Genomic DNA, 27,654 nt, shown 5'->3' on the forward strand with positions numbered 1-27,654 from the left:
CCAAACTAGACTGCAAATTACCCAGGTTCCTTAAATAATACAGATAGCAAGCCCTGATTACATTTGTTTAGTAAAATGAACAAATGAGCAAAAATAGTAAAGACAGACAGAGCCTCAACTTGGTTTTATCACCAAGTTAACCTGAACCTACCTTTTCTTTTGTTTATCAACTCTGTTACAAATAAAGTGAGGATAATATTTTTCTAACTTACTTCCAGGAAGACTGTTAACAGTTATTTTAAGGTTCTCATGTAGAAAAGCACTGTAAATCTAGGGCAAAATGCTTCAGTAGTATCTAAGAAATAACTTCTAGAGAACATGTGGTGAGATTTTAGATGTCTATTAGCAGTTCTACTTCCAGTAAGAAAAAGACTAAACCCTTATTCAATTATACTAAGTGATTATTAACTTATTATATGTTGACCCTTGTCTAGGGTATAGTACATTCTTAAGTCAATATAACAACTGAAAGACATAAAAAAGCCTTAGTTTACCTTTTTTTATTCTTACAATGTTTAGAAAATGAACATTACTATCTTCCTATTATATACTTTAAAAATTGGACAAAACAAAAGAAAGTATTCCCCATAGCTAATAAAGGTATCTTTGCTAAGAAAAAATAAGCAAAATGAGCAGATAAGACTTAATCTAACTTTAATTTTCACATCTATAGCCCAAAATATAAACAAAGTAAAACATAAAGGAAGACATACCTTGCAATCAACATGTGGTCCTGAATGTAGGCTAGAAATTGGGGGTGGTCTTTCCTAGCATTGTATAGACACTCTCCATGCAAACAGAGGATCTTCAGGCAATTGAGCATATTAAAAAGAATGTCTGGCTCTTCAAATTTAGCCATTTCCTATGCAAAGAACCACACAGTGAGTGATCCAAAACAGCAATGCTACCAAACCGAATATTCAAAGGTTTCAGAAACTATACCTGGAAAATGGTATATATTAGTCTCAATGTTACAGGAAGCTGTTGGTAACAAAATTTTCTTTCAGTGTCATTCTTTATTGCTGTGAAGAAATAATTGCACCAAGGTTAGCTGAACTCGTTTTCCTCACCATTCATCAATTGCTCAAGTGCATAAAACCAAGAACAGTGAAAAACGAAGGGTGTATTTAAAAGTGCATGATGTAGGCCGGCGCCACGGCTCATTAGGCTACTCCTCCGCCTGCGGCACTGGCACTCCAGGTTCTAGCTCTGGTTGGGGCGCCAGATTCTGTCCTGGTTGCTTCTCTTCCAGTCCAGCTCTCTGCTGTGGCCCGGGAGTGCAGTGGAGGATGGCCCAAGTGCTTGGGCTCTATACCCGCATGGGAGACCAGGAGAAGCACCTGGCTCCTGGCTTCAGATTGGCACAACGTGCCAGCTGTGGCAGCCATTCGGGGGGTGAACCAACGGAAGGAAGACCTTTTTCTCTGTCTCTCTCTCTCTCTCACTGTCTAACTCTGCCTGTCAAATTAAATTAATTAATTAATTAATTTTTTAAAAAGTGTATGATGTTTGTGTTTGCCCTCCAAATTAGTGAAGGTTAAAAAACCTTCCAAAGGTAGGGTCTCGGGCTCTGTTTTCTATTGGACAACATTCAGATGTCTTTAGCCCCTGGAGCAGCCAGCCGGCCCTGTGCTCCTGTGAGTTGCTAGTTCTGCTGCCTCCCAAGGGAGTCTGGAGTCCCGTTAGGGACGTTTTACTAAGGCAAAGGCAGAGAAACGGGTATTAAAGAGAGGTGTTCAGAGGCGGGCATTGTGGTGTCCTGGCTCCCTGTGAAAGTGCCTGCGAAAGCATCGAAAAATGGCCCAAGTGCTTGGACCCCTGCCAGCTACGTAGGAGACCTGGATGGAGTTCAGGTTCCCAGCAGCCTCAGCCCTTAGGGCCATTTGGGGAGTGAACCAGTGGATGTCGGATCTCTCTCTCTCTCTCCCTCTGTCTCTCTCTCTCTCTCTCAACTCTGTCTTTCAAATAAATAAGTCCTTAAAAAGAAAGAGTGGTGTTCAGGTCACATTAACATCTACAGAGAGGTTGATCCCACAGACTTACATACAAGGTCTGGGTGGCAAGCTGGGGGTGGGTTTTGAAGAAGTTGAGCATTTTCAGATGAGAACAGTGACTCCAGGCTTTCTCTTCCTATCAGGAACCCTAAAACCTCTGCCCTCATGTTGGGAGCAGCAGTGCATTGGCTGTACAAGAGGCTTGCTAGAGGAAATAACTCACAGGGGAACCCCATGTAGAACTGAGGGTAAAATGTGTTCATACAGCTATCGTGTGTTTTGGGCACATCAGACCACAGTAGCCAAAGCCGCCTGGTCTGTTTACTCAGCGGTGTACTGGGGATCTTCTGCTCGAATGTGCTCTGAATGTGCATTAGCGGCACTGTTCCGTCGCAGGTGAGAGTTTACTCGGCGGCAGACATAGCTGGCTGCTGTAAGAAACAGGTGCCAGGCTGCTAGACGCAGAAAAGGGAACTCGTGTAGCAGGAAGGGGAGGTCGGTGAACACTGTCCGATGGACTACCCCTCGGTCCTCTGACAGCAGCTCAGGATCACCACCTGAAGACCCAAGGTAGGATCCAGGCTCTGAGCAGCACGGAACAATGGTTACAGATGAAAGTCGGTGGGGCTTCCCTGGGAGATTCGGTGCCCCACGAAACAACAGAGAGCAAAGGAAGGCCAGAGCTGTGGCAGGGACCTGGTGTTGTATTTGAAGAGAACAGAGCAAAGCGGAATTTACAACTGTTCAGCCAGAAAAAGACTGAGTAACAGAAAGAAATGGCTAGGGGTGGACACTGTGGTCAGCAGATGAAGCCACTATTCAAATAAAATGTTCATGGAAATAAAAGATGCAGTTAATTGATGTGCCTGCTGTCTTAGGTTTAAAACCCATGTCTGCCTAGAAAGAGTACAGGTTGATGGTTTGTAAATGAAGTCCTTGCTTCCCTTGGCCACGATGTCTGATGGAAGCACAGCTCTGGGCCTGACCTCAGCAGCTGCAGCACTGATGTAACTCCAAGCAAAGCACCTGGGTTCCAGCTGCAGATGCACCACTGACAACTCATTTGGACTTCTCCTTCCCAGGCTCCGCCCCAGGCGTACCCAGAACGGAGAGTAAGAGACACAGGTCATTCGTTTTGTTTGTATTTTGCTACCTAGGTGATTCTGATGCTGCACTCCATTTTGGAAGCACTTAACACGAGATGTGCAAACTGTGAATGATTAACACACACTACCCCACCACGAGCGACCAGTCAACCCCATCTGGGGTTTATGTTGCTCATCTGCCAAGTGAGGCTGAATTAGCTCAGCTTCTCTTCTGTAGAATTCTTTGTTTAAAGGAAACCTGACTCAGACCCAATGTGAAAGAGAGAGCTCCGAGCATTCGGAGGAAGCAGGGAGCCTGGGTCGTCGGCTTCCCTCCCACCAACTGCCACCCAGCAGAGAAGTTTTGGAGGAAGTGACACAGATCCTTAACACCTCTAGGAAGCACTCACTGAAAACCAAGGCAAGGGACCATTTAGGGTGTTCCTGCAAACTCTAAGTCCCAGTGGTGTTAAGCAGCGAGAGCCAGGGCATTCATGTCTAACTGACCATTTATATGAACCAACAGAAGCACTTCCTCCGTCTTAAACTGATCATAACCAAATAAACATCAGTTAATCAATCAATAATTGAAATTTGATGAATAATGACCAATTAATATTGATATGTCATTTAAAGTATTTATTATTACTATTAATTGATAATAAATGAATGACATTGATATAATGCTACTAAATATCAATCAATAAATGTTTATTAATATATATAAATTAAATAAATTAAGTAATTGCTTATTTGAGGTGGAGGACCAGGGATGAGGAGAGAGAGAGAATGAACTCCCATCCACTGATTCATTTGCCAATAGGCCAGGGCCAAAGTCAGGAGCTGGAAACTCATCCAGGCCTTCATGTGGGTGGCAGAAACCCAGTCATGTGAACCATCACCGCTGCCTCCCAGCACCTGCATTAGCAGAAACCTGGAGTCAGGAGCCAGAGCTGGGTATCAAGCCCAGGTACTCCAACACGCGATGAAGGTATCTTAACCATTTGTCCAGGGGAAGCAGGAAGATGGAAAGGCTACTCCGATTTCCCCAGGTCTTACGCAAATTCCCAGAGTGCCACCAGCAGATCCAGAGACCAGGATTTCCCAGAAGCACATGAGGTCACCTCCCCAATTCCCTAAGCTTCTTCAGGGTATGAAGAGGCAGGGATGGTGCCGGGGCCTGCCTGTCATCTGCACCCAATTCACCCAATCAGAGTAACAGCAAATCAAGAGAGGCCATCCTTGCTCTCAGCCAGGGGCGGGCCACAGCTATGCACAGTAGCCCTGGGGCGCGGACACAGCATGAGCACCAGTTGTGCTGCCCCCCAAGCTCCCACTATTGTGCAATCCCAGGTGGCTGCTGAGACCCTCATCAGCCTCGCCCTCAGTCCCTGCAGTTTCAGCTCACAGTCACCTCTCCACAGGGAGCACGACGCTGGGCAAGTGGGGCGGCGGTGCCTTCCACACTAATAGGATGGGCCTGCATCCTTCACAAGCCCCCACTGCCAGAAAGACACATGGGGAGCTGTGCCTCCCACCCCCATCCCCCACAGAGCCATGATGGATCTGTTTACAACTTGGTGGGAAGCGGCTCCTCGGCACAAGACCATCCTAAGGAAGCCATGTCTGAACTTGCCCGAGTTGCCACTAATCTAAGAAGCTGAGGTTCCGAACATAAGGCCCTGCACAAGGCGAGGGGTGCCCACCAGGCTTCCCGCGGGCTGCGACCACCTACCGGCATGTTCCGTGGGCGCGGCGCGGTTGCCTGGGTTCTCCCCGCGCTTGGCTGCCGGGTTCTCCTCCTCCTCTCCCTCGGGGCCTATGATGAACTCTGGTCTGGAAGAAAGGAGACTGTCTTCAAGGCTGTCTGTGGGCTCCTGGAACAAACGCAACAAGCAGCCAGATGAGCAGCCCTCAAGGGACACAACGGGCAGTCTGGCTTAGGTCAACAGAGCCTTCCTGTTGTGTCCCTGGCCCCGTGTGGGCCCCAGGAGGCAAAGGCGCAGCCTCCCAAGAGCCCTGGTCCGATTTCCATCATGGTGTCAGCAGTGGCTGCCACGCTTGCTCTCAACTGAAGTGAATGTGGGAAAATAGAAAAACGTTGTCAGATCTCCCAAGGCCTGCTTCCCCACCTCCACTTTAATCCCCGAGACCAGTGTCCCACTCACCAAGTGACTCCCACGCAGGCACGTTTTGTTCCATAACAGAACTTGGTGAGGAGGGAGTAACAAGAGTTACAGAGATCCATTAAAACACAAATCCTGGTCCTATAGGGAAGCTGAATTTTCAGGGGCAAGAAATTTCTATGCCGTGTGAGTTGGACAGCAGGTGCCCATCAACAGGTAGGTGGATAAACAGTGTGTGGTCCATGTACACACAGTGGAATGTTATTCAGCCTTCCAAAGGAAGGAAATTCTGACTCGGGCTACAGTATGGATGAAACTTGAAGACACTACGCTAAGTGAAATAAGCCAGTCACAAAAGGACCACCACTGCATGGTCCCACTACGTGAACATCTACAGTGTGACGGCTCAGAGCAACAACATGAAACCGTGGCTGTCGGGGCTGGAGGGAGAAAGAGTGGGAATCGCTGTTTAGTGAGCATCAAGCATCAGTTTTGCAAGATGAAAAATTTGCAGAGACTGGTTGCCCAGCAGTGTGAATCTTCCCGACATGATCTATTTATATACAATATATGCTGTATAAGTATAGATATATAATAAGGGTAAAAATGGGAGAAAAGGAGGATTTTCTTTGAGAACATGGGGTTTAAGTCCCATGTAAAATATCTATTTTTAGTATTCTCTCATTCTACCTTTTATTTTTCTCTCAGATTGCATCTTCAAATATCCTCTTTTAAAAGTATCCTCTTTTAACTAATACCATAAGCAGTAAACACTTTTTCAGCCATGACTTGACAGTCAGTTCAAAGAAAGCAAGGGACAAAGACTGATGGGATACAAGGAAGACACCAGGAATAAGGAAACTCATGCCAACCCAGTGGCTGGGAGCTGGCTTTGAAGAACATTTCTGCCAGTCTCACAGGTCTGCTGAAGCCAGTTGGCCCTCTTCTGAGGTCACCCAGGAACAAGACACTAAGTCAAATCAGATGCTGAGTTTTATATCATTTGATACAATGAAAAGCTGCCTGTGGCATGTTGACTACTCTGTATTCACCCACGTGACCCACATTTCTGGTCTCATCCTCCAAGGTGGCAGGGACTGGTGCTACCTGTGTTGCAAGCTAGCTTAGGCCTCCTGCAAGCCCATTTGTCGCGTTTTCACCCCAGCCTCTTGTCCTCCACTTGTCCCAAGAGGAGAACAAAACAGCTCAGGTAGCCAGGACATGCAGTAGATATCAGGTATCCTAAGGCACAGTCCCCCTTCATGGATGGACATCTCTTCCAGGAAAACGGAATCTTTAAGCTTCATCTCCAAGCATGTACAGAACATGTGACAAACAGCAGAACCCTTATGGGGGAGCCCCCATCAGAAGCTGAGCAGATGCTTGCACCACGCTCTTGAACTCCCCAGCCTCCAGAACTAGGGCTCCAATAAGCTTCTATCCTTTATAAGTAAATTTTTAAACGGCACTGTGGGGTTTGTTTCAGTGGCTCAGTTTCTTTGCCTTCCTGCCTATTGCTTTCCCATTTCATGGGGTGGTGTCAGAGCTGGCACACTACAGAAAGCTCCTGGAGGCAGGGGAAGGAGGCCCAGGACACCCCCACCCAGCCTCTTCGCCCCCACCGCATTCCTGAAGGAGAGTCTGGTGCACCTGCCACTTGCTCAGCTGAGTCTGTTCTCAAACCACTGATGACTGCAACCTGCCTAAGGTCTGATTACCTCCAGCCCCAAGGCACCCGGACTCCCCGAATTCTGCCCCAAGGTGCTTTTCAGTCTTGTCTTCCTCCTCTCTTCCGAATTCAGCATGCTTGACTACCCCGGTTATATCTAAATAACCTCCCACCTTGGCTTCTGAGCTAGTGCCCTCCCTGTTTTTCTCCTGCATCTCTGGGCTTGTCTCAAGTTAATTCTGATATTCTCTTCCCCTTATCCCCTATTAAGTGGGAACTCCCCAGAATTCCAGCCTTAGCTATCTTTCCCGTCCCCTGCACACAGTCTACCGTAATACACACATTGACTCCAAATGCTTGCCTCTTGATCTTTCTCCTAAGAGGCAGACGTCTTACGTGATGTCTCCACCTGAATGTCTACAAGGAACTCACTGTGTCCAAATGCAACCCCAGCACACCCCACTTCCAAAAAAATTACTTCTGCCATTACAGTCATGTCATCTGTAAATGACAATGTTATCAGCTCCCAAGCCAGAAAACATGGATCAGTCCTGACTTTTTCTGCGCCCACGCTCCCACAAGACCGCAGGAGCTGTGGATTCCCCGTCCTAGCTATCTTGCAGGCCAACCCCCTCTCTACGTTAGTCCTCCCTGGATGACTGCATTAGCCCTAATATCCAAACCTGCCAGTCCCCTCCACTGGCACTGTGAGTACCTCTCCAAGTCAAAATCCAAACTAACTCATTTGGAAGACAAAACTCACTGTTATGTAAGCTGTGTGATGTGAGACTGTGATCAAAGTTCTTCAATACCAGGCATGCTTTGCATTCATGAACACTATAGAAACAGAGGTGCTACAACCCTAACTGAAGCCACCTAAGAGAACTCTGTCTAGGACAATTTAATTTCATACATCTTCCCAGAAGCCTGAGCTGGCAGAAGCAACAGGAGAACTTTCTCTCCGCACAGGGTCAGGTGTATAAGGTCATCCTGGAGCAAGACTCCATCGCACCAGCTCCCGCAGTCTTGCGGGAGTCCTGCGGCTACACAGGGTCACCTAAGGTCCTGCACACTTACCACCAGCCGGCTTTCTTCCTTGGGGGCTAGTCTTTCCAGGAGCTCACAAGCGAGCTGATAGCAGAGAATACTCAGCTGACATAAGCTACACTCGACCGACTTCTCATCCTTCTGACAGGTGTGGGAGCCCCCCCAGGGGGCTTGGAAGACGTTGTTTATAACAGAAATGATGTCCTTCGACAAGCTGTGCTCTAAACCCATCGTGATTCCATCATCCTGTAACTCCATCTGGAGGACACACAGAAAAAAAAAAAAAAAGAAGAAGAAGAAGAGGAGGAGTTTGGTACTTTTGTCCAATATTCCATTGGCATTTGGCTTGGGAACAAATGTCACGAACTGACAGCATTATTAAACTGTTTTAAGACAATGTTGGCATTCAAGACCATCAATACATCCTGCTTTCCATAGATTCTTCTGAAAAGAATATAAACACAAGACAAACCAATAGCAATTATTTTAGGATGTTTTTAAAAAGTTATATTTTAATCTCCCTGAGAAATTTTACACATTTTAAAAAGATTGCTCCTCACCTAGTGTGCAGATCTTGGTTTCCAAATACCATTTCCCACTAAAAGGAACCATGGCTGATTCCAGGGATGGGGCCAGGAAAATATAAGATGAGCTGGGACATTTTTTTGTGTTGGAAATTAAGGAGGTTCTCCAAGAATGATAAAGACATGTCAAGGAACACAGGAACCAGTCTGAAGGGACTACCATTGGCCACATATGAGAATAAAAGCACCAAAATAAACAATAACAGATGATAACCCATTAAATAAAATGAGCCCATAGATGCATGGGAGAACAAGCAGATAAATAAACAAATACATAAGTGAAAGAGAAGGTAAAATTGTCCCCTCTAAAAGCTACCAGCTAATACAGTTAGAAGAGATGATGGAATTAGAAAATAATTATGCAGCAAACTCAAATCAAGAGACATACTATAAAATAACTGGACTGTACCCTCCAAATGTGTCAGAACATGAATGATAAACAAAGACTGAGAAATTGTCCTGGGCTAAAGACGATGCTGGATTATTCCTAGATATTGCTATAAAGTTGATATTATTAGATCAATTTAAAAATTAATTTCTATAAGATAAATAGTGCTCTTGTAATGATATTAATTTCCTAATTTTGATAACTGTTCTGTGAATGTGTAAGCAAATGTCCTTATTTTTTAGAAAATACACGCTGGAGTGTTTAGGAATAAAGGGACATTGTGTTTGCAAGTTACTTTCAAATGATTCACTTAAAAATGTATGCATCAGAAAAAATGTATGTATCAAGCCGGGTATTCAACACAGCAGTTAAGACACGATTTGGGAGCCGGCGCCGCGGCTCACTAGGCTAATCCTCCGCCTTGCGGCACCGGCACACCGGGTTCTAGTCCCGGTTGGGGCACCAGATTCTGTCCCGATTGCCCCTCTTCCAGGCCAGCTCTCTGCTATGGCCAGGGAGTGCAGTGGAGGATGGCCCAAGTTCTTGGGCCCTGCACCCCATGGGAGACCAGGAGAAGCACCTGGCTCCTGCCATCGGATCAGCGCGGTGCGCCGGCCGCAGCGCGCCAACCGCGGCGGCCATTGGAGGGTGAACCAACGGCAAAAGGAAGACCTTTCTCTCTGTCTCTCTCTCTCACTGTCCACTCTGCCTGTCAAAAAAAAAAAAAAAAAAGACACCATTTGGGACACCTGCATCCAATACTGAAGTGGCAGATCTGTTTCTGATTCCAGCTTCCTATTAACGCGCACCCTGGGATGCAGCAGATGATGGCTCAGGCACTTAGGTCTCTGCTACCCATATGGGCGACCTGAATTGAATTCCAGGTTTTAGCTTTGGCCTGGCCCAAGCCCAGCAGTTGTGAGCACTGGGGAGTGAATCAGTAGGTGGAAGATCTCTTTGTCTATCTACCTCTGTCTCTCTACCTTTCAAATAAAATGAAAATAAATAACATTTTAAGTATTCATATACATATAGAGGAAGAGAGAACAAGAAATGAACGTAGGAAGTTTGAATATCTGGAGATTTGGAGGACGGGTGTTTGGAAATTCACTGTACTATACTTGCAATTTCCTGCAAATCTGAAATTATTTCAAAATAAGTTAAAAAGAAATGTTCTCAGTTTGGCACATGCTCACTTGGACTTACCCCTAATGGTAGAGCTAGAAACTTGCCATGGGATCTCAAATCAATCCCATTAAGGTGGTAGGTACCAATGCCATCTTACTAGTCAAAGTGATCAGTTTAAGTTCATAATTGATCATAAAGACAGGATTAAATGTCAAAGGGATCACATAAACAAGACCAGTGTCTGCTAATAATAACTGATAGAATTAAAAAGGAGAGAACAACCCAACATGGAAAGCGGGATACACAGCAGACTCATAGAATAGCAGATGCCCTAAACATCACTCTGGCCTCAGAATCAGCCCTTAAGGCATTCGGATCCAGCTAAGAAGCCCATGAGAGTTTCTCAGGCATGGAAAGCCAAGACACTGTGGCAAAAAATGACCTAAATGAAAGACCTCTGTGAGTGAGATCCCAGCAGAAAGAATGGGCCATCAAAGAAGGAGGTACCTTTCTCTGAAGAGAGGAGAGAACTTCCGCTTTGATTATGGCCTTGTCTAAATAAGGTCGGAGTTTGTGAACTCAAGAGGCTTCCATAGCCTTGGCAGCTCATGACAAGAGCCTCGGGTGATTACTGACATCATAAATAAGAGTGTCAATTGTTAAATCAACAACAGGAGTCACTGTGCACCTGCTCCCCATGTAGGATTTCTGTCCTTAATGTATTGTACTATGCAAATTAATGGTAAAAATAGTGTTTAAACAGTACTTTATACTTTGTATATCTGTGTGGGTGCAAACTATTGAAATCTTTACTTAGTATATATTAAGTTGATCTTCTGTATATAAAAATAGTTAAAAATGAATCTTAATGAGGGGTGGGATGGGAGAGGGAGTGGGATGGTTGCAGGTGGGAGGGAGGTTATGGGGGGAAAAACTGCTATAATCCAAAAGTTGTACTTTTGAAATTTATATTTATTAAATGACAGTTAAAAAAGAGAAATGTATGTGTTCAAAATCTTTTAACTTCTTTCTTAAAATCAACTGATAAAATATTAAAAAATTAGACCCATCACTATAGAGTTGTACCTTGCCCTTCCCACAATAGTGCAGCCCAGTTTGTTCATCCATCTTGATCACCAGAATCAATTCTAGTGACGCTAGAGTGTTTATAAAATTCAAATGCATGCTCATATGTCAGCATCATTGCAAATATTCACAAAAGTAAGTTTACAAGCCCTCAGGAAACCCCCAGAGGAGTTTGCGACATGTGTTGAGTGGTACTGTATCATTTCAGTAAGTGTGAAGACGCCCAATACATGGAAAGTTTCACTGGACAGTTTCCCCTCTTCCATCACCTTTGAACCAAAGTGAGCTCATGCTTCAGCTACCTGCTTCAGGAGAAGGTCAAACATGAGGATGAAACAATTTAGATTCATTTCATCATCTTCACAATCAAAGTCAATAGTCCTTCCTCCTGGGTGTCCAAAATTCTTGAAAGGGCTGCGAAATGGACTACGCACAGGACTCCGGAATGGACTCTGGAAAGGACTATGGAATGGACTGAGCATGTTGTGCTGAACTCGTCGGCCAGGATCAGAGGCGACACTCACCTACAAGAAAGAATGTCAACACAGATGCTCAAAAAGGGCTCCATGGACAGTATTTCCAGCTGTCACACTGATTTCCTCCCTTAGCCAATGGCAGTGGCACCTGCAAATATTGTGGACTCTCTCAAAATATGAAAATAAGAAATGAAAGCATCCAAACTTCGACTATTTGTCAAGGAATAAGACACAAACATTTGCTTTTGTATTTTTCCATCCTATCAAACATTTCCAGTTAAACTAGATTGTCTGAACCTGCTGAAAACCAAAACTTCAAATTAAAATATTGAACAATAACTTTAAGAATAATAAGCACAGAATCTCAGATTGGCATGACTAGTTATAAAAAAGACCCTGGAGGCTACATTATCATGGGAAAATAAAATATAGCAAAGCTATTATATAGGTTATTCCCTATTTGCCAACTAAAGCCCCACTCCAGGCTAGAACTGCCCTTCTCTGCCCTCCTGTATGTCCAAGGATGCTGTGGACTGAGTCTCCCCTTTGTTGCACGGCTTCTGATAGAGTTTAGTCAATGAGAGGCACCAGCAGATCTGAAGGTGGGGGACAGAGGTAAGAGTATTTCTCACTACCCCTTGTATGCTTTAGTGCTACGCTGGGAGTAGCTTCTCTAGTCAGGATCTCTCCTTGTTCCTTTGCCCTAGGGATATAATGGCTTCCTAGATAACTGTCACTGGACTCGGACTGCCTCAGCAATCATTATTGCTCCTTTACTCTTTTCCATAACTCACTTTGTAGGCAGAATCTCCATTAATGTCTTTTCTTCTTAATAGCCTGGGATAAATTATCTGTATGTCTTTCTGAAACCATATATTCTCTCTTTGAGACATTTCTTGTAACCAGAAAGTGCCTTAAACACTGATTCTAGGTTCAAGAGAAAGAGTATCCCATCAAGAAAAATAATTCTGGGGCCGGCCGTGTGGTGCAGTGGATGAAGCTGCCACTTTGCACAGCAGCATCTCATATCAGAGTGCCAGGAATGCTCTGTTCTGACCCAGCTCCCCGATAATGCACCTGGAAGGCAGCAGATGATGGCCCAGGCACTTAGGCACCTGTCACCCCTGTAGGAGATCTGGATGGAGTTCAGTCTGGCTCAGCCCCAGCCACTGTGGCCATTTGTGGAGTGATCCAGCAGATAGAAGATCTCTGTCTCCCCCTCTTTCTCTCTGTCACTCTGTCTTTCAAACAAATAAAATAGATATTTTAAAAAGAATCATAATACTTTGATATTGATAGTATTACCAGTGGGAAATCACTTTGCTGAATATCAGGTTAAGGTGTAACATGAGGACAATGAGTTATTCCCTGACTGCCTCACAAATTCTACAATATCATTCTTTGTCAACACACTGCACAGAATAATGTGCCAAAGTAACATCATCTTAAAGGTTACAGAAAAAAAAATAAATATAAGTAGTTGGCAGCTTGTTTCTAGCAGGTAGATGAAAAAAAGAAGTAATGATATTTTAAAAAGAAAAATAAAAGGCACTGAATACTTTATATTTTCTGGTTCCTAGATAGCAAATGGACTAGTTGGGAGTATGTGGTACACAGTGGGAAAAACACGTGGAGAAGCTTGACAAAGATAGTTGAGAACAGTGCTTGTCAACCTTCAAGTGACGGTCAGCCTCTCCAAAACACAGCGTGGTCTGGGCACACAGTCTAGCAACAGAAAAATCATGGAACTTTTCCAAAAGGCTATATATACTTCAGACTATATTGACTTTTCTCATCTACAGAAGTATAAACGGATGGATCAAAGGGGCTCAACTGGTTCACAGTGACAGATGCCATCCCCTGTGGGTCACCATCAGTTGTCCATGTCCATGTACAAACAACCCAAACTCCTCATACCAAGGGAAGCACTGATTGCCCAGTAGCTGGAATTCTTTTTCACCAGAAGGCAAAAAAGAAGACTATTACCCCCAAACTACTCTTTTTTTCATTTCATCAAGGTGAGAGAAAGCTAAAATTAAAAAAAAGTTAAAGCAAATGAAAATTCAAAATTTACTGATTATAGACTCTCAAACGTGTATTAGACAAAGCTCTTATTTAATGTGATTTAAAGATTAACAGAGTGAAATGGGATGAGAAAACATTTCCAGAGAGGTTTCTTATGATGTTACGTTCAGGCCTGGTATAAGTGACAGGATTTTTCAAAATCAGAACAAACATGGCAAGAATAGTTGTGGCAATAATTACCCTTCGAGCTGCAAGGTTCCCTGCCAGTTCATTGGCTCTTGATTTTCTTTGATTGGCCAGTTCTTTGACAGAATTAACTCCATCAGAAAACATACTTATCAATAGCTGAAGAGGAACCATGATATCTAACTCCGATAATACCTGGGGGGGAAAAATGCACACATCCCCCAAAAAACATATAAACTTCAAAACTCAAAAAAATCACATTGAACATTTTTTTCCTAAAGCAAACTACTGAACATTAAGACATTTAGCTTTACACATATTTTATCAGTGCAGTCATCTTCAAATTTTCAGAGTATGAAAAGTTATCATTGAACCTTCCTGTTCCCCAAACCCAACGTCCCCATGTTCCTTCTATGAGAACATTAAGTCTCTCCTAACACTGCCTCTCCTCCCCATAGCCACCCTAGTGCCTCAGTGTCCCACCTTTCTCCTGGAGTAGTAAGCACATGAGCACATCTCGTCCAGCCCAGCCCCACTTGGGCCTGAACACCCACCGAATCTCACCCTCTGGTACAAACTTTATGTCCTTCTGGGCCAAATTCAAGTCACCTTGTCTGAAATGAATTCTCTGGAAATCGTTGTCTTCTTCCTTCAGACAGAACGAGTCCACTTGTCTTTCTTAGAACTTTATACATATCTTTATTAGAGCCATTGTCACTTGTGCTATAGCTAATGATCTAACGCTATCCCTCCCACCGTGAGGTGCTTGAAGAAAGGAGGTATGAGGAAAAAACCCTTTCTTAGCCTGCTTTTAACCCCAGCTTGTGCCCAGCTCTGTAAATGTTTTCACAAATGAGGCAACTCCAACCATTCAGTTATTCACTGTGTTCCCCAAATGGCTAGAGAAAGGTTTTCAGATCTCCTTCAGCTTCAGCCGTAGCTCTCTGTCTTCAAACCAAAGGGCATCCAAGTGCATTCCAGAAAGCATATAAACTGTGGCTGCTCCAGCAATGGTAGCTACAGAGGTAGTGGTGCTGGGCTTGCTCATACAAATAGCATAGTTTAAGGAGTGTGTAGCTAACTGAAGCAACACCCAGCCATCTGTGGAAAGATTGGCTTTCCTAAAATTAAAACAACCTTACAGGGCTCTGTTTGGGGATAAAATTAAAATTCTGTGTGTTTTTTTTTTTAATCTTTCTACTCTTTGCCAATTGTGAAAAATGTTGTTCCTGAGTTTAGAACCCCAATGGGCATCTTCAAATGCTCTTGAAGAGCTCATGGGATCACAGTGGCATGACACAGAATGTATCCGTGCCCAGTGTGAGTCTAAAACTCATTCCGTCTCCCTTTCCTGGCACTGCCCAAACTCTATACCAGGTATTCAGCCCAGTTTAACCAACTTTTATTGAATGTCCACTAAATACAAAGCATTGTCAGGTCCTGGGAAGAAAGGATGGAGAGGGCTGCAAACTCCAAGCTGTGTAAGACCCTGCCCTGCTCTCCAGAGAGGCCAACAAAAAGCGGCCATGAGGCATAAAAGGCACAGAATGCACACGGAGAATCTGTGTGGCCGCTGGGGGAGGAGGCGTGAATTCTGAGGGGAAGAATGGAACATTTCATAGAAGAAGCAATTCCTGAGCTGGAATTTCAAGGATAAACTGAGATGGTTGGACGGGTGACAGGGAGACATTCCAGGCTGAAGGACAGCATGAATTATTCCCTGACCAGTCGTTCCCAGACTTTCCAAGTAAAAGATCTGTTTAATATCACAGATTTATCAGAATTCCATAAGATATCCATTCTGCTTTTAAGACGTGCTGATGAAGAAATACCCAGGACTAAAAGCCTTAGTCATGCAATTGCATAAACTTGCACTTTATTAACCACAACTAGAGCTTCCAAAAGTTTGTGGAAAATGGAACTAAAAGATGTTTATTTTGGTGCAAAAAAATTTTGAAATCCACGCATAGTTTTTTCATAACTTCTTGAAACTCAGTCATTCTATCTGTGCACATGATGGGACAGTCTCACAGACAGTCCTCAGCAATCACACGGGTTGACGCTCTCTTGGAAATAACTTCCTACCCTTCCACCCAGGCATCTAAATCTCACAGGCTAAGAGTGTGTGCCCAGACATCATCAGAAGCATCAGTTACTTACATGAAGCCATAGCAAAGCTTGCTCCTGCACAGAGGAGGGGTATCCTGTAAATCGACAGCTAATAAAGCCAAACATCTCTTCCATTGAAAAAGGTAGAGGACAGAGCTCAATGTCAAACATTTTGCTGGAAAGCAGAGCAACAAAAGTAAATGACCAATGAGCATTTGTTAGGACCCATTGATGCCACCAAAGTATTTCTAACTATACCTCAATTAGGGAGCAAACCCTTTTAGCTTGTTTTCTGAATTATTTTTAGCATCTCTCATTTTACTGTAACAGAAGGATTTTCTATCATTAGAATAGAAATATCATAAATAATTCATAGGGCTATAAACAACAGTGTTCATATATTCCTATTAGGTTTAACTAAAGGAATTATATTCCTAAGGAATTAGAGTTACTTCCCAGCATCTAAAAACATTTTCCCTTTGTATTTTCCCCCCATAGGCCACCAATCATAATTACATTTGAAAATAAGCAACCAACATGGTATACGTATATATTATTCCAGAAGAATAAAATTCTTTCTGAACAAATTCTTATCATTTTAGCTCCATTTATAGCTGCTTCATTTGAAGACTTCAAATTTCTCCATAGGTTTGCTTAAAAAGTGAATGAAATTATATAAGCTGGTGAGCAGAGTGCCTGTCACATAGTATGTGCTCAGTAAACACTAGGTGTCATTTATAACAACAGTGACTCCATCCAGCTACTTACCCACCTTAATACTTCCCTGAATTCTTTTAACTGATTATCCGGGACTTCGGTTCTGATGGCTTCCAGCCACTCTGGCATGATGCACTCCCACACAGACTGACTGATTACATTGTAGGGGATTAGGCAGAGGATTCGGTTGAGACCTTCCTTCAGCTGAGTCACTGTGCTGCAGGACTTATCCCAGTAACCACCAACCTGATGGGTTTCCATCACCACAGGGGAAAGAACCAAACATACATGTTACAACTATGCTCCAAGACTTCCTAAGGAAATGCGTAGAAAGACCACAGTCCATTAAATCTGAGCCCAGAGCCAAGAACCTCCCGAGCAATATTTGTACAAACCAAGAAACCAAGGGGATCCGCTTGTTGTAAAAAGAAAACATAATTACAATAGACCAAAACAGCCAGTGCAGATAGAATGTGAACTACTCCATCAGACTTCCCAGATTATGCAGGAATTCCACTAACTAGAATTCTAAAGATGCATTTCTAACAGGGTAAGTATAATATTGGGGCAACCTCATCTCTAAAGTTTGATTCAACCCACTACAATGTGTACACTTAGAACTGTGCTCCAGAGGATCATGGGTTTCTACCACAGCTCACTCTGTACAACAGATGTTTCTATCACAGATAAACACAGTTTTAACACAGGGATGCAGAGTGCTGTTTTTGCATAGAATGCATCTTCTGCCACAAGTTTTTCCCTAAAATGTTCTAAAGCTGATTGAATCCATGAGTGAAAAAGGTTCACTGTTACTAATCAAGATGACGCATCTCCTGGAAAAGCAAAAAGTTTAAATCATGAATTTATATATCTAGGTTGTTTATAATCCAGATATTAGTAAAGATCTTAATTCTTATTATAAGCATTGAAGTTAACAAACGGTTACTGAGTCCTTACCATGTAACACAAAATTTGCAGAAATCTATCTTATTTTGAATTAACCTAATTTTAATGTTTAATTATTGTATCCAAAATTCCAGATTGTTCCAAATTCAATCAATTCTATTCTAAAGCTCAAATATTGATTTTGTACCATATTGATCAAATTTCTAGATGACTAAATGTTTTCAAGAAATGACTAAACTTCTGGGATTTGTGGTGGTGGTGGTGTTAGTTACAAGCATAGAGTCAGAAGGGCTGATACTGATAAGGGTGTGATCTTGGGATATGTTGCTGCTGAGATTTCTCTGGCTGTGTAGTTTATGGTTAAGCAACACAAAGGCTTTACATTTTGAAACAAGTACATCTTTGGAGATCCCGAATATTCAGTGATCAAATGATGAATCTTTTGATTTGGAAAAGTTTTTATATTAGAAAGGCGTTTTAGAGGGCACTCTCCCTAAACAAATATCCTCTTACCCACAAGAGAGGATCAAACTGAAAGAGGGACACACGAGACAGACAGGCATCACGGTGGTGGGCATGTGGTCTAGGGCTAAGATGCCAGGGGTACTGCATCCCACATGCCGCGGCTCCTAAGGGGGTGCTGCATCCCACATGCCGTGGCTCCTATGGGGGTACTGCATCCCACACGCCGTGGCTCCTATGGGGGTGCTGCATCCCACACGCTGTGGCTCCTATGGGGGTACTGCATCCCACACGCCGTGGCTCCTATGGGGGTACTACATCCCACACGCCGTGGCTCCTATGGGGGTACTACATCCCACATGCCGTGGCTCCTATGGGGGTGCTGTATCCCACATGCCGTGGCTCCTATGGGGGTGCTGCATCCCACATACCGTGGCTCCTATGGGGGTGCTGCATCCCACATGCCGTGGCTCCTATGGGGGTGCTGCATCCCACATGCCGTGGCTCCTATGGGGGTACTACATCCCACACGCCGTGACTCCTATGGGGGTACTACATCCCACATGCCGCGGCTCCTATGGGGGTACTACATCCCACATGCCGTGGCTCCTATGGGGGTGCTGTATCCCACATGCCGTGGCTCCTATGGGAGTGCTGCATCCCACATACCGTGGCCCCTATGGGGGTGCTGTATCCCACATGCCGTGGCCCCTATGGGGGTGCTGTATCCCACATGCCGTGGCTCCTATGGGGGTGCTGCATCCCACATGCCGTGGCTCCTATGGGGGTGCTGCATCCCACATGCCGTGGCTCCTATGGGGGTACTACATCCCACACGCCGTGGCTCCTATGGGGGTACTACATCCCACATGCCGCGGCTCCTATGGGGGTACTACATCCCACATGCCGCGGCCCCTATGGGGGTGCTGTATCCCACATGCCGTGGCTCCTATGGGAGTGCTGCATCCCACATACCGTGGCTCCTATGGGGGTGCTGCATCCCACATACCGTGGCCCCTATGGGGGTGCTGTATCCCACATGCCGTGGCTCCTATGGGGGTGCTGCATCCCACACGCCGTGGCTCCTATGGGGGTACTACATCCCACATGCCGCGGCTCCTATGGAGAATTCTGCATCCCACATGCCGCGGCTCCTATGCGGGTACTGCATCCCACATGCCGTGGCTCCTATGGGGGTGCTGCATCCCACATGCCGTGGCTCCTATGGGGGTACTGCATCCCACATGCCATGGCTCCTATGGGGGTGCTGTATCCCACATGCCGTGGCTCCTATGGGGGTACTGCATCCCACATGCCGTGGCTCCTATGGGGGTGCTGTATCCCACATGCCGTGGCTCCTATGGGGGTACTGCATGCCACATGCCTTGGTTCACATGCTCTGCTCCTGATACCAGCTTCCTGCCAGTGCATGCACCCTGGGAGGCAGCAGAAACAGTTCAGGTGGTTGAGTCCCTGTCACCCACATGGGAGACCCAAATTGAGTTCCTGTTCCCAGTTTGGGCCAGGCCTAGTTATTTGGGGAGTGAACTAACACATGAGAGAGCCCCTCCCCCGAACTCGAGTCAAATAAAAATAATTAACTATTTTTAAAAGACCATCAACTTATTTTTTAAAAAGCATCACAGTGTACAAGACTCCTTTAATAAAATTAAAAAGCAGGAATCAATTTTAGAACAAAAAGTAAAATCTGTACCCATCATAAATTCGCCTCCACAATCTTAATTCTACAAACAACCCAAATGGGGGGATACTCAGAGCCTAGTAAGAATCTGATGGAAGCCTTCCCTTCGAAGGTTAATGAGGCGACAGTGGAAAGATGCGCTCAGAAGGCAGGAAGTCATCCCAAAGGCACAGAGGCTTTGCTGAAGGATTTATAAAAACATTCCAAAGCGCACAGCTCCAAGTCCAGAAGCCCCAGAACAGGGAACACTGTCGGCTTCCACATCCGTGGAAGATCTTGAAACCAGACTGCCCATTAACAGAGTTTCCTCTGATACCGAGGAACCCCAAAGCTTCCTGTGTCTCTCCTAGATTTTTGCCCGCTGTCTGCTTTAGCAGTATTCCAGCCATAGGATCTGATCACATCTTTTAAAGTTCCTGGTTTCTCTCTCCCCCCCCCCCTTATCTATCTCTATCTCAAAAATATTTATTTATTTGAAAGGCAGAGTCAAAGAGAGAGAGAGAGTGAGTTACAGAAAGAGAGATCTTCTATTTGCTGGTTCGTTCCCCCAACAGCCACAACCACAGGGGCTGGGCCAAGCCAACGCCAGCTTCTTCCAGGTCTCCCAAGTGGGTGGCAGGGTCCTAAACTCTCGGGCCATACCCTGTTGCTTTCCCCAGGCCATTAGCAGGAAGCTGGATCGGCAGTGGAGCAGCTGGGACATGAACCGGTGCCCATATGCGATGTGCCACAACTACTGGCCCTAGAGTCCCTGTTTTCTTAGCATAGTTATTGAAGACTTCGCTGCCCAGATGCAGAGTGACCTGGATGTGCACACAGAAAAACCCAAGTTATGGAACCAAGGAGACCAAAGCACCCAGCAGCCCTTTCATAGTGAGGGCTTCAGTGAACAGGAAACTCTGTGTTGCAGCTGGTCTTACGAGGTTTATCACAACGGCCCTGATTCCAAGATCTGCAATCAGAATTTGCCTTACCAGTGTTTCCAACACTTGAACTTCTCCTTCCTAAACCCTAAAACTTTTCCCAGACCCCCAATCAACTGGGGAGGCAGATTCGAGTCCCACCCTCTGCCTTTGTCACTGTCCAGCAAATAAAACCTTTCTCTTCTCAAAGATCAGAGTCAGGGGCTGGTCTCCATACACGCTGGGCAGTGGACCTAGCCCATTCATAACAAACTCTCTGGTAGGAAAGAAGCAAATCCAGAGTGATGGAGCTGGATGCACAGGCTGGCTCCTTCACGTCGTCCTTGAGGGCGCCACCCAGGTCCTTGAAGACATCAGAACAACGGTCCTCGCCTCTGTCACCAAGCTTGACAGAAACAGAGCCGTGGCTCCAGGAGTGACCCAAAGCCCACCACCTCTTCTCACTGGCCCCAAACCTTCCCTATCATCGCAGACGTCTGCAGAGAGCAGGAAAGCTGAGACACTGGGCGAGGGATTGTCCAGCCTGAAGAGGAGGAAGAGCTTTGATGGTACTGCCCTCGGTCTTGGTCTCGGTCTCCGCAGCCACGCTCCTTTGGGCTCCTGTCCACGAGGAATCGGCCAGCCCCAGAAAAACTGCGGACTCTCAAAGCGACTGATCCCTTCCACCTCCAAACCCCCTCACACATGCCTGCTCATGAAAGCTCGACACCGCCAGAGAGTTCACCATTTGTCCCAGGCAAAACCAGATCATTGGCAACGCCCTAAAACCCTCTTACAGAACTTACTCTCACAGTCTGCATCTTTTTTCTGCCCCTTTGATATAAACCTTCTACCAGAAGGATCTTCTCAAGTACCTGGGAGGCGTTCCTTTAAAAGGCAAACATCCAGGGAAACATCCCTGGCTTTCAGCCCCAGAATTACTGTGTTATCTCCTCCGGCCAAAACATGAGAAATTTATTTCTCCTCCTGATAAGCACCAACACACACACACACACACTCTCACACACATACTCTCACACACATACTCTCACATGCACACACACATACTCACACACACTCACTCACATACACACACATACACACAGTCACACATACACACATACTCACACACACTCTCCCATGCACACATACTCACACACACATGCACTCACACACACATACGCACACACATACTCACACACACATACACAGATACACACACTCACACACCACATACTCACACACACTCTCCCACACACACATACTCACACACATACACACACATATGCACTCACACACATACACACATTCTCATACACACATACACTCACACACACATACACACATTCACTCACACACACATACACACACTCACACACTCATACATACTCACACACACATACTCATACACACATACACACACTCACACACATACACACTCACACCCACCCACCCACATACACACACATACTCACACACACATATGCACTCACACATACACACCCCCACACACTCACACACACTTGCACTCACACACATACACACACTCACACACATACACATACACACTCACACTCACAGTCACACACACATACACACACACACTCATACACACATACACACATTCACTCACACACACAGTCACACACACATACACACACTCACACACTCATACACATACTCACACACATTCACTCACACACACACTCACACACACACAATACACACACACACCATTAAGTAAACCCCAGTGCCTTTTTCCTTGGCTCATCGCAGACTGCAGAGTAACTTCTCAGACAACTGAAACCTGAGGCTGAACCACAGCCAGCGTGAGGTCACCTAACAGGGCAAACAAAAAAATCTTAAGGATTTCCCCCTACAAATTCTGATGAAAAGCTTTAACCTTGACATTGTACAGGTAATAACTTGGTCCATCTGTGAGAAACACAATTCAAATAAAAATAGGACAAAGATGAAAACTAAGTCATATAAATAACTGAGTTTTGTTTGACTTTGAAAGTGCTAAGGTCTCCTGTTGTGTTAATATGTGTGTGTCTATGTATAGAAGTGATCCACATAGAATCTTCACTTATTTTATGAAATCCTGATCCAGCCTCTGCCATTGTAATCAATTGGGGAATGAAAAAGCAGATGGAAGAGCTCTCTATCTCTTTTTCTCCCTCCCTCTCTTTGTCACTCTGCCTTTCAAATAAATAAATCCTCCCCACAAAACTAAGCAGTTATATATGTTAAATGTTCCTAAACACTCAGGAGTATAGGAACTAACCCAAATACTTTTAAAGTTCACATGATATGAGTAAATATTTCATAAATAAGACTAATTAAAATTGTTAGTTTAATAAAAACAGCTGTTTTCAAAGTTAACAGCACTGAGTGTGATACAAATGCGCATTTTTATTCTACCTGGATTTACTAATCAAGTCATGTATTTACTAAATGTTTAAGATTATAAAACTTATAGATTTGATTTTAATCAAGTTGAATCATTATTTTGACAGACTTTATTTCAACAATGTGTTTTACAATGGACACATCCCCTACTAAAAAAGAAATGACCCAACCATGTCTCTTTTTTTGAGATTTATTTACTTATTTGAAAGGCAGAGTTACAGTGAGGCAGAGGCAGAGGCAGAGGCAGAGAGAGAGAGAGAGAGAGAGAGAGAGAGAGAGAGAGAGAGAGAGTGTGTCTTCCATCCGCTGGTTCACTCCCCAGATGGCTGCAATGGCCGGAGTTGCGCTGATCCAAAGCCAGGAGCCAGGAGCTTCTTCTGGGTCTCCCACATGGGTGCAGGGACCCAAATAATTGGGCCATCCTCTACTGCCATAGCAAAGAGCTAGATCATAAGTGGAGTAGCTGGGACTCAAACTGGCACCCATATAGGATGCTGGCACTACGGGAAGCAGCTTTACACGCTACGCCACGGTGCCGGCCCCAACCATGTCTTTTTTTTTTTAAGTAAATATAAATTTCCAAAGTACAGTTTATGGATTACAGTGGCTTCTCCCCCATAATTTCCCTCCCATTCGCACACCTCCCATCTCCCGCTCCCTCTCCCATTCCATTCACATCAAGATTCATTCTCAATTATCTTTATATACAGAAGATCAATTTAGTATATATTAAGTAAAGATTTCATCAGTTTGCACCCACACAGAAACACAAAGTGTAAAGTACTGTTTCAGTACTAGTTATAGCATTACTTCACATTGGACAACACATTAAGGACAGATCCCACATGAGAAGTAAATACACAGTGACTCCTGTTGTTGACTTAACAATTTGACACTCTTGTTTATGGCGTCAGTAATCTCCCTAGGCTCTAGTCATGAGTTGCCAAGGCTATGGAAGCCTTTTGAGTTCGCCTACTTCGATCTTATTCCGACAGGGTCACAGTCAAAGTGGAAGTTCTCTCCTCCCTTCAGAGAAAGGTACCTCCTTCTTTGATGACCCCATTCTTTACACTGAGATCTCACTTGCAGAGATCTTTCATTTAGGCCTTCTTTTTTTTTTTCCAGAGTGTCTTAGCTTTCCATGCCTAAAATACTCTCATGGGCTCTTCAGCCATATCCGAATGCCTTAAGGGCTGATTCTGAGGCCAGAGTGCTATTTAGGACATCTGCCATTCTATGAGTCTGCTGTATATCCCGCTTCCCATGATGGATCATTCTCTCCCTTTTTTATTTTATCAGTTAGTATTAGCAGATACTAATCTTGTTTGTGTGATCCCTTTGACACTTAGACCTATCAGTGTGATCAACTGTGAACTGAAATTGATCACTTGTACTAGTGAGATGGCATTGGTACATGCCACCTTGATGGGATTGTATTGGAATCCCCTGGCACATTTCTAACTCCACCATTTGGGGCAAGTCCGATTGAGCATGTCCCAAATTGTACATCTCCTCCTTCTCTTATTCCTACTCTTATATTTAACAGGGATCACTTTTCAGTTAAAATTTAAACACCTAAGAATAATTGTGTGTTAATTACAGAGTTCAACCAATAGTACTAGAATTAAAAAAAAACTAAAATGGATAAAGTATTACATTGTACATCAACAGTCAGGACAAGAGCTGATCAAGTCACTGTTTCTCATAGTGTCCATTTCACTTCAACAGGTTTCCCCTTTGGTGCTCAGTTAGTTGTCACCGATCAGGGAGATCATATGATATTTGTCCCTTTGGGACAGCTTAACTCACTCAGCATAATGTTTTCCAGATTCCTCCATCTTGTTGCAAATGACTGGATTTCATTGTTTTTTACTGTTTTATAGTATTCTATAGAGTACATGTCCCATAATTTCTTTATCCATTCTACTGTTGATGGGCATTTGGGTTGGTTCCAGGTCTTAGCTATTGTGAATTGAGCTGCAATAAACATTAATGTGCAGACAGCTTTTTTGTTTGCCAAATTAATTTCCTTTGGGTAAATTCCAAGGAGTGGGATGGCTGGGTTGTATGGTAGAGTTATATTCAGGTTTCTGAGGAATCTCCAGACTGACTTACATAGTGGCTTAACCAGTTTGCATTCCCACCAACAGTGGGTTAGTGTCCCTTTTTCCCCACATCCTTGCCAGCATCTATTGTTGGTAGATATCTGAATGTGAGCCATTCTAACTGGGGTGAGGTGAAACCTCATTGTGGTTTTGATTTGCATTTCCCTGATTGCTAGTGATCTTGAACATTTTTTCATGTGTCTGTTGGCCATTTGGATTTCCTCTTTTGAAAAATGTCTATTAAGGTGCTTGGCCCATATCTTGAGTGGGTTGTTTGTTTTGATGTTGTAGAGTTTCTTGATTTCTTTGTAGATTCTGGTTATCAACACTTTATCTGTTGCATAGTTTGCAAATATTTTTTCCCATTCTGTTGGTTGCCTCTTCACTTTCCTGACTGTTTCTTTTGAAGTACAGAAACTTCTCAATTTGATGCAATCCCAATTGCTAATTTTGGCTTTGACTGCCTGTGCTTCTGGGGTCTTTTCCAAGAAGTCTTTGCCTATGCCAATATCTTGCAGGGTTTCTCCAATGCTCTCTAATAATTTGATGGTGTTGGTCATAGATTTAAGTCTTTAATCCATGTTGAGTGAATTTTTGTGTAAGGTGAAAGGTAGGGGTCTTGCTTCATGATTCTGGATGTGGAAATCCAGTTTTCCCAGCATCATTTATTGAATAGACTGTCCTTACTCCAGGGATTGGTTTTGGGTCCTTGATCAAATATAAGTTGGCTGTAGATGTTTGGATTGATTTCTGGTGTTTCTATTCTGTTCCATTGGTCTATCCATCTGTTTTTGTACCAGTACCATGCTGTTTTGATAACAACTGCCCTGCAGTATGTCCTGAAATCTGGTATTGTGATGCCTCCGGCTTTGTTTTTGTTGTACAAGATTGCTTTAGCTATTTGAGGTCTCCTTTGTCTCCATATAAATTTTAGCATCATTTTTTCCAGATCTGAGAAGAATGTCTTTGGTATTTTGATTGGTATCGTATTGAATCTATAAATTGCTTTTGGGAGAATGTACATTTTGATGATATTGATTCTTCCAATCCATGAGCATGGAAGATTTTTCCATTTTTTGGTATCCTCTTCTATTTCTTTCTTTAAGGTTTTGTAATTTTCATCATAGAGATCTTTAACATCCTTGCTTAAGTTTATTCCAAGGTATTAGATTGTTTTTGTAGCTATTGTGAATGGGGTTGATCTTAGGAGTTCTTCCTCAGCCATGGCATTGCCTGTGTATACAAAGGCTGTTGATTTTTGTGCATTGATTTTATATCCTGCTACTTTGCCAAACTCTTCTATGAGTTCCAATAGTCTCATAGTAGAGTTCTTTGGATCCCCTAAATAAAGAATCATATCATTTGCAAAGAGGGATAATTTGAGTTCTTCCTTCCCAATTTGTATCCCTTTAATTTCTTTTTCTTGCCTAATAGCTCTGGCTAAACCTTCTAGAACTATATTGAATAGCAGTGGTGAGAGTGGGCATCCCTGTCTGGTGCCACATCTCAGTGGAAATGCTTCTAACTTTTCCCCATTCAATAGGATGTTGGCCGTGGGTTTTTCATAAATCGCTTTGATTGTATTGAGGAATGTTCCTTCCATACCCAGTTTGCTTAGAGTTTTCATCATGAAAGGTTGTTATATTTTATAAAATGCTTTCTCTGCATCTATTGAGAGAATCATATGGTTTTTCTTCTGCAGTCTGTTAATGTGGTGTATCACATTGATTGTTTTGCGAACATTGAACCATCCCTGCATACCAGGGATAAATCCCACTTGGTCTGGGTGGTTGATCTTTCTGATGTGTTGTGGCATTCTCTTGGCCAGAATTTTATTGAGGATTTTTGCATCTATGTTCATCAGGGATATTGGTCTGTAACTCTCTTTCAATGTTGCATCTTTTTCCGGCTTAGGAATTAAGGTGATGCTGGCTTCATAGAAAGAATTTGGGGGGATTCCCTCTTTTTTGATTCTTCTGAATAGTTTGAGAAGAATTGGAGTTAGTTATTCTTTAAATGTCTGGTAGAATTTAGCAGTGAATCCATCTGGTCCTAGGCTTCTCTTTGTTGGGAGGGCCTTTATTACTGTTTCAATTTCTGTGTCAGTTATGGGTCTGTTTAGGTTTCCTATGTCTTCCTGGCTCAATTTAGGTAGGTTGCATGTGTCCAGGAATCTATTCATTTCTGATAGATTTTCCTGTTTGCTGGCATACAAGTCCTTGTAGTAATTTCTGATGATTCTTTTTATTTCTGTGGTGTCTGTTGTTACGTTTCCTTTTTCATCTCAATTTTGCTTATTTTTTCAAAAAACAAGCTCCTTGTTTGGCTGATTTTTTTTTTGTAATTTTTTTTTATTCAATCCTGTTGATTTCTTCTCTGATTTTAATTATTTCTCTTCTCCTACTAGATTTGGGTCTGGTTTGCTGCAGATTTTCTAGATCCTTGAGATGAATTGAAAGCTCATTTATTTGATGCCTTTCCAATTTCTTGATGGAGGCACCTATTGATATAAACTTTCCTCTTAACACTGCTTTTGCTGTATCCC

General features: G+C 43.8%; 1 protein-coding gene across 2 annotated transcripts in view; it reads right to left on the reverse strand.

Annotated features, from left to right (window-relative positions):
* UNC79 (unc-79 homolog, NALCN channel complex subunit) overlaps positions 1–27,654 on the reverse strand; it is a 230,655-nt gene that overhangs the window by 116,934 nt on the left and 86,067 nt on the right. For both annotated transcript variants that reach the window (XM_062181218.1, XM_062181217.1), the window contains exons 14-21: positions 16,676–16,866; positions 15,955–16,078; positions 13,849–13,989; positions 11,410–11,631; positions 7,952–8,179; positions 4,815–4,956; positions 943–1,022; positions 714–862 (exon numbers count right to left, since the gene is read on the reverse strand). In XM_062181218.1, the coding sequence (XP_062037202.1) occupies positions 714–862; positions 943–1,022; positions 4,815–4,956; positions 7,952–8,179; positions 11,410–11,631; positions 13,849–13,989; positions 15,955–16,078; positions 16,676–16,866 (1,277 nt within the window). The remainder of the gene's footprint in view (positions 1–713; positions 863–942; positions 1,023–4,814; positions 4,957–7,951; positions 8,180–11,409; positions 11,632–13,848; positions 13,990–15,954; positions 16,079–16,675; positions 16,867–27,654) is intronic.

This window comes from Lepus europaeus, chromosome 22 (assembly GCF_033115175.1).
Source record: "Lepus europaeus isolate LE1 chromosome 22, mLepTim1.pri, whole genome shotgun sequence".
In the NCBI taxonomy this organism is placed as follows: domain Eukaryota; kingdom Metazoa; phylum Chordata; class Mammalia; order Lagomorpha; family Leporidae; genus Lepus; species Lepus europaeus.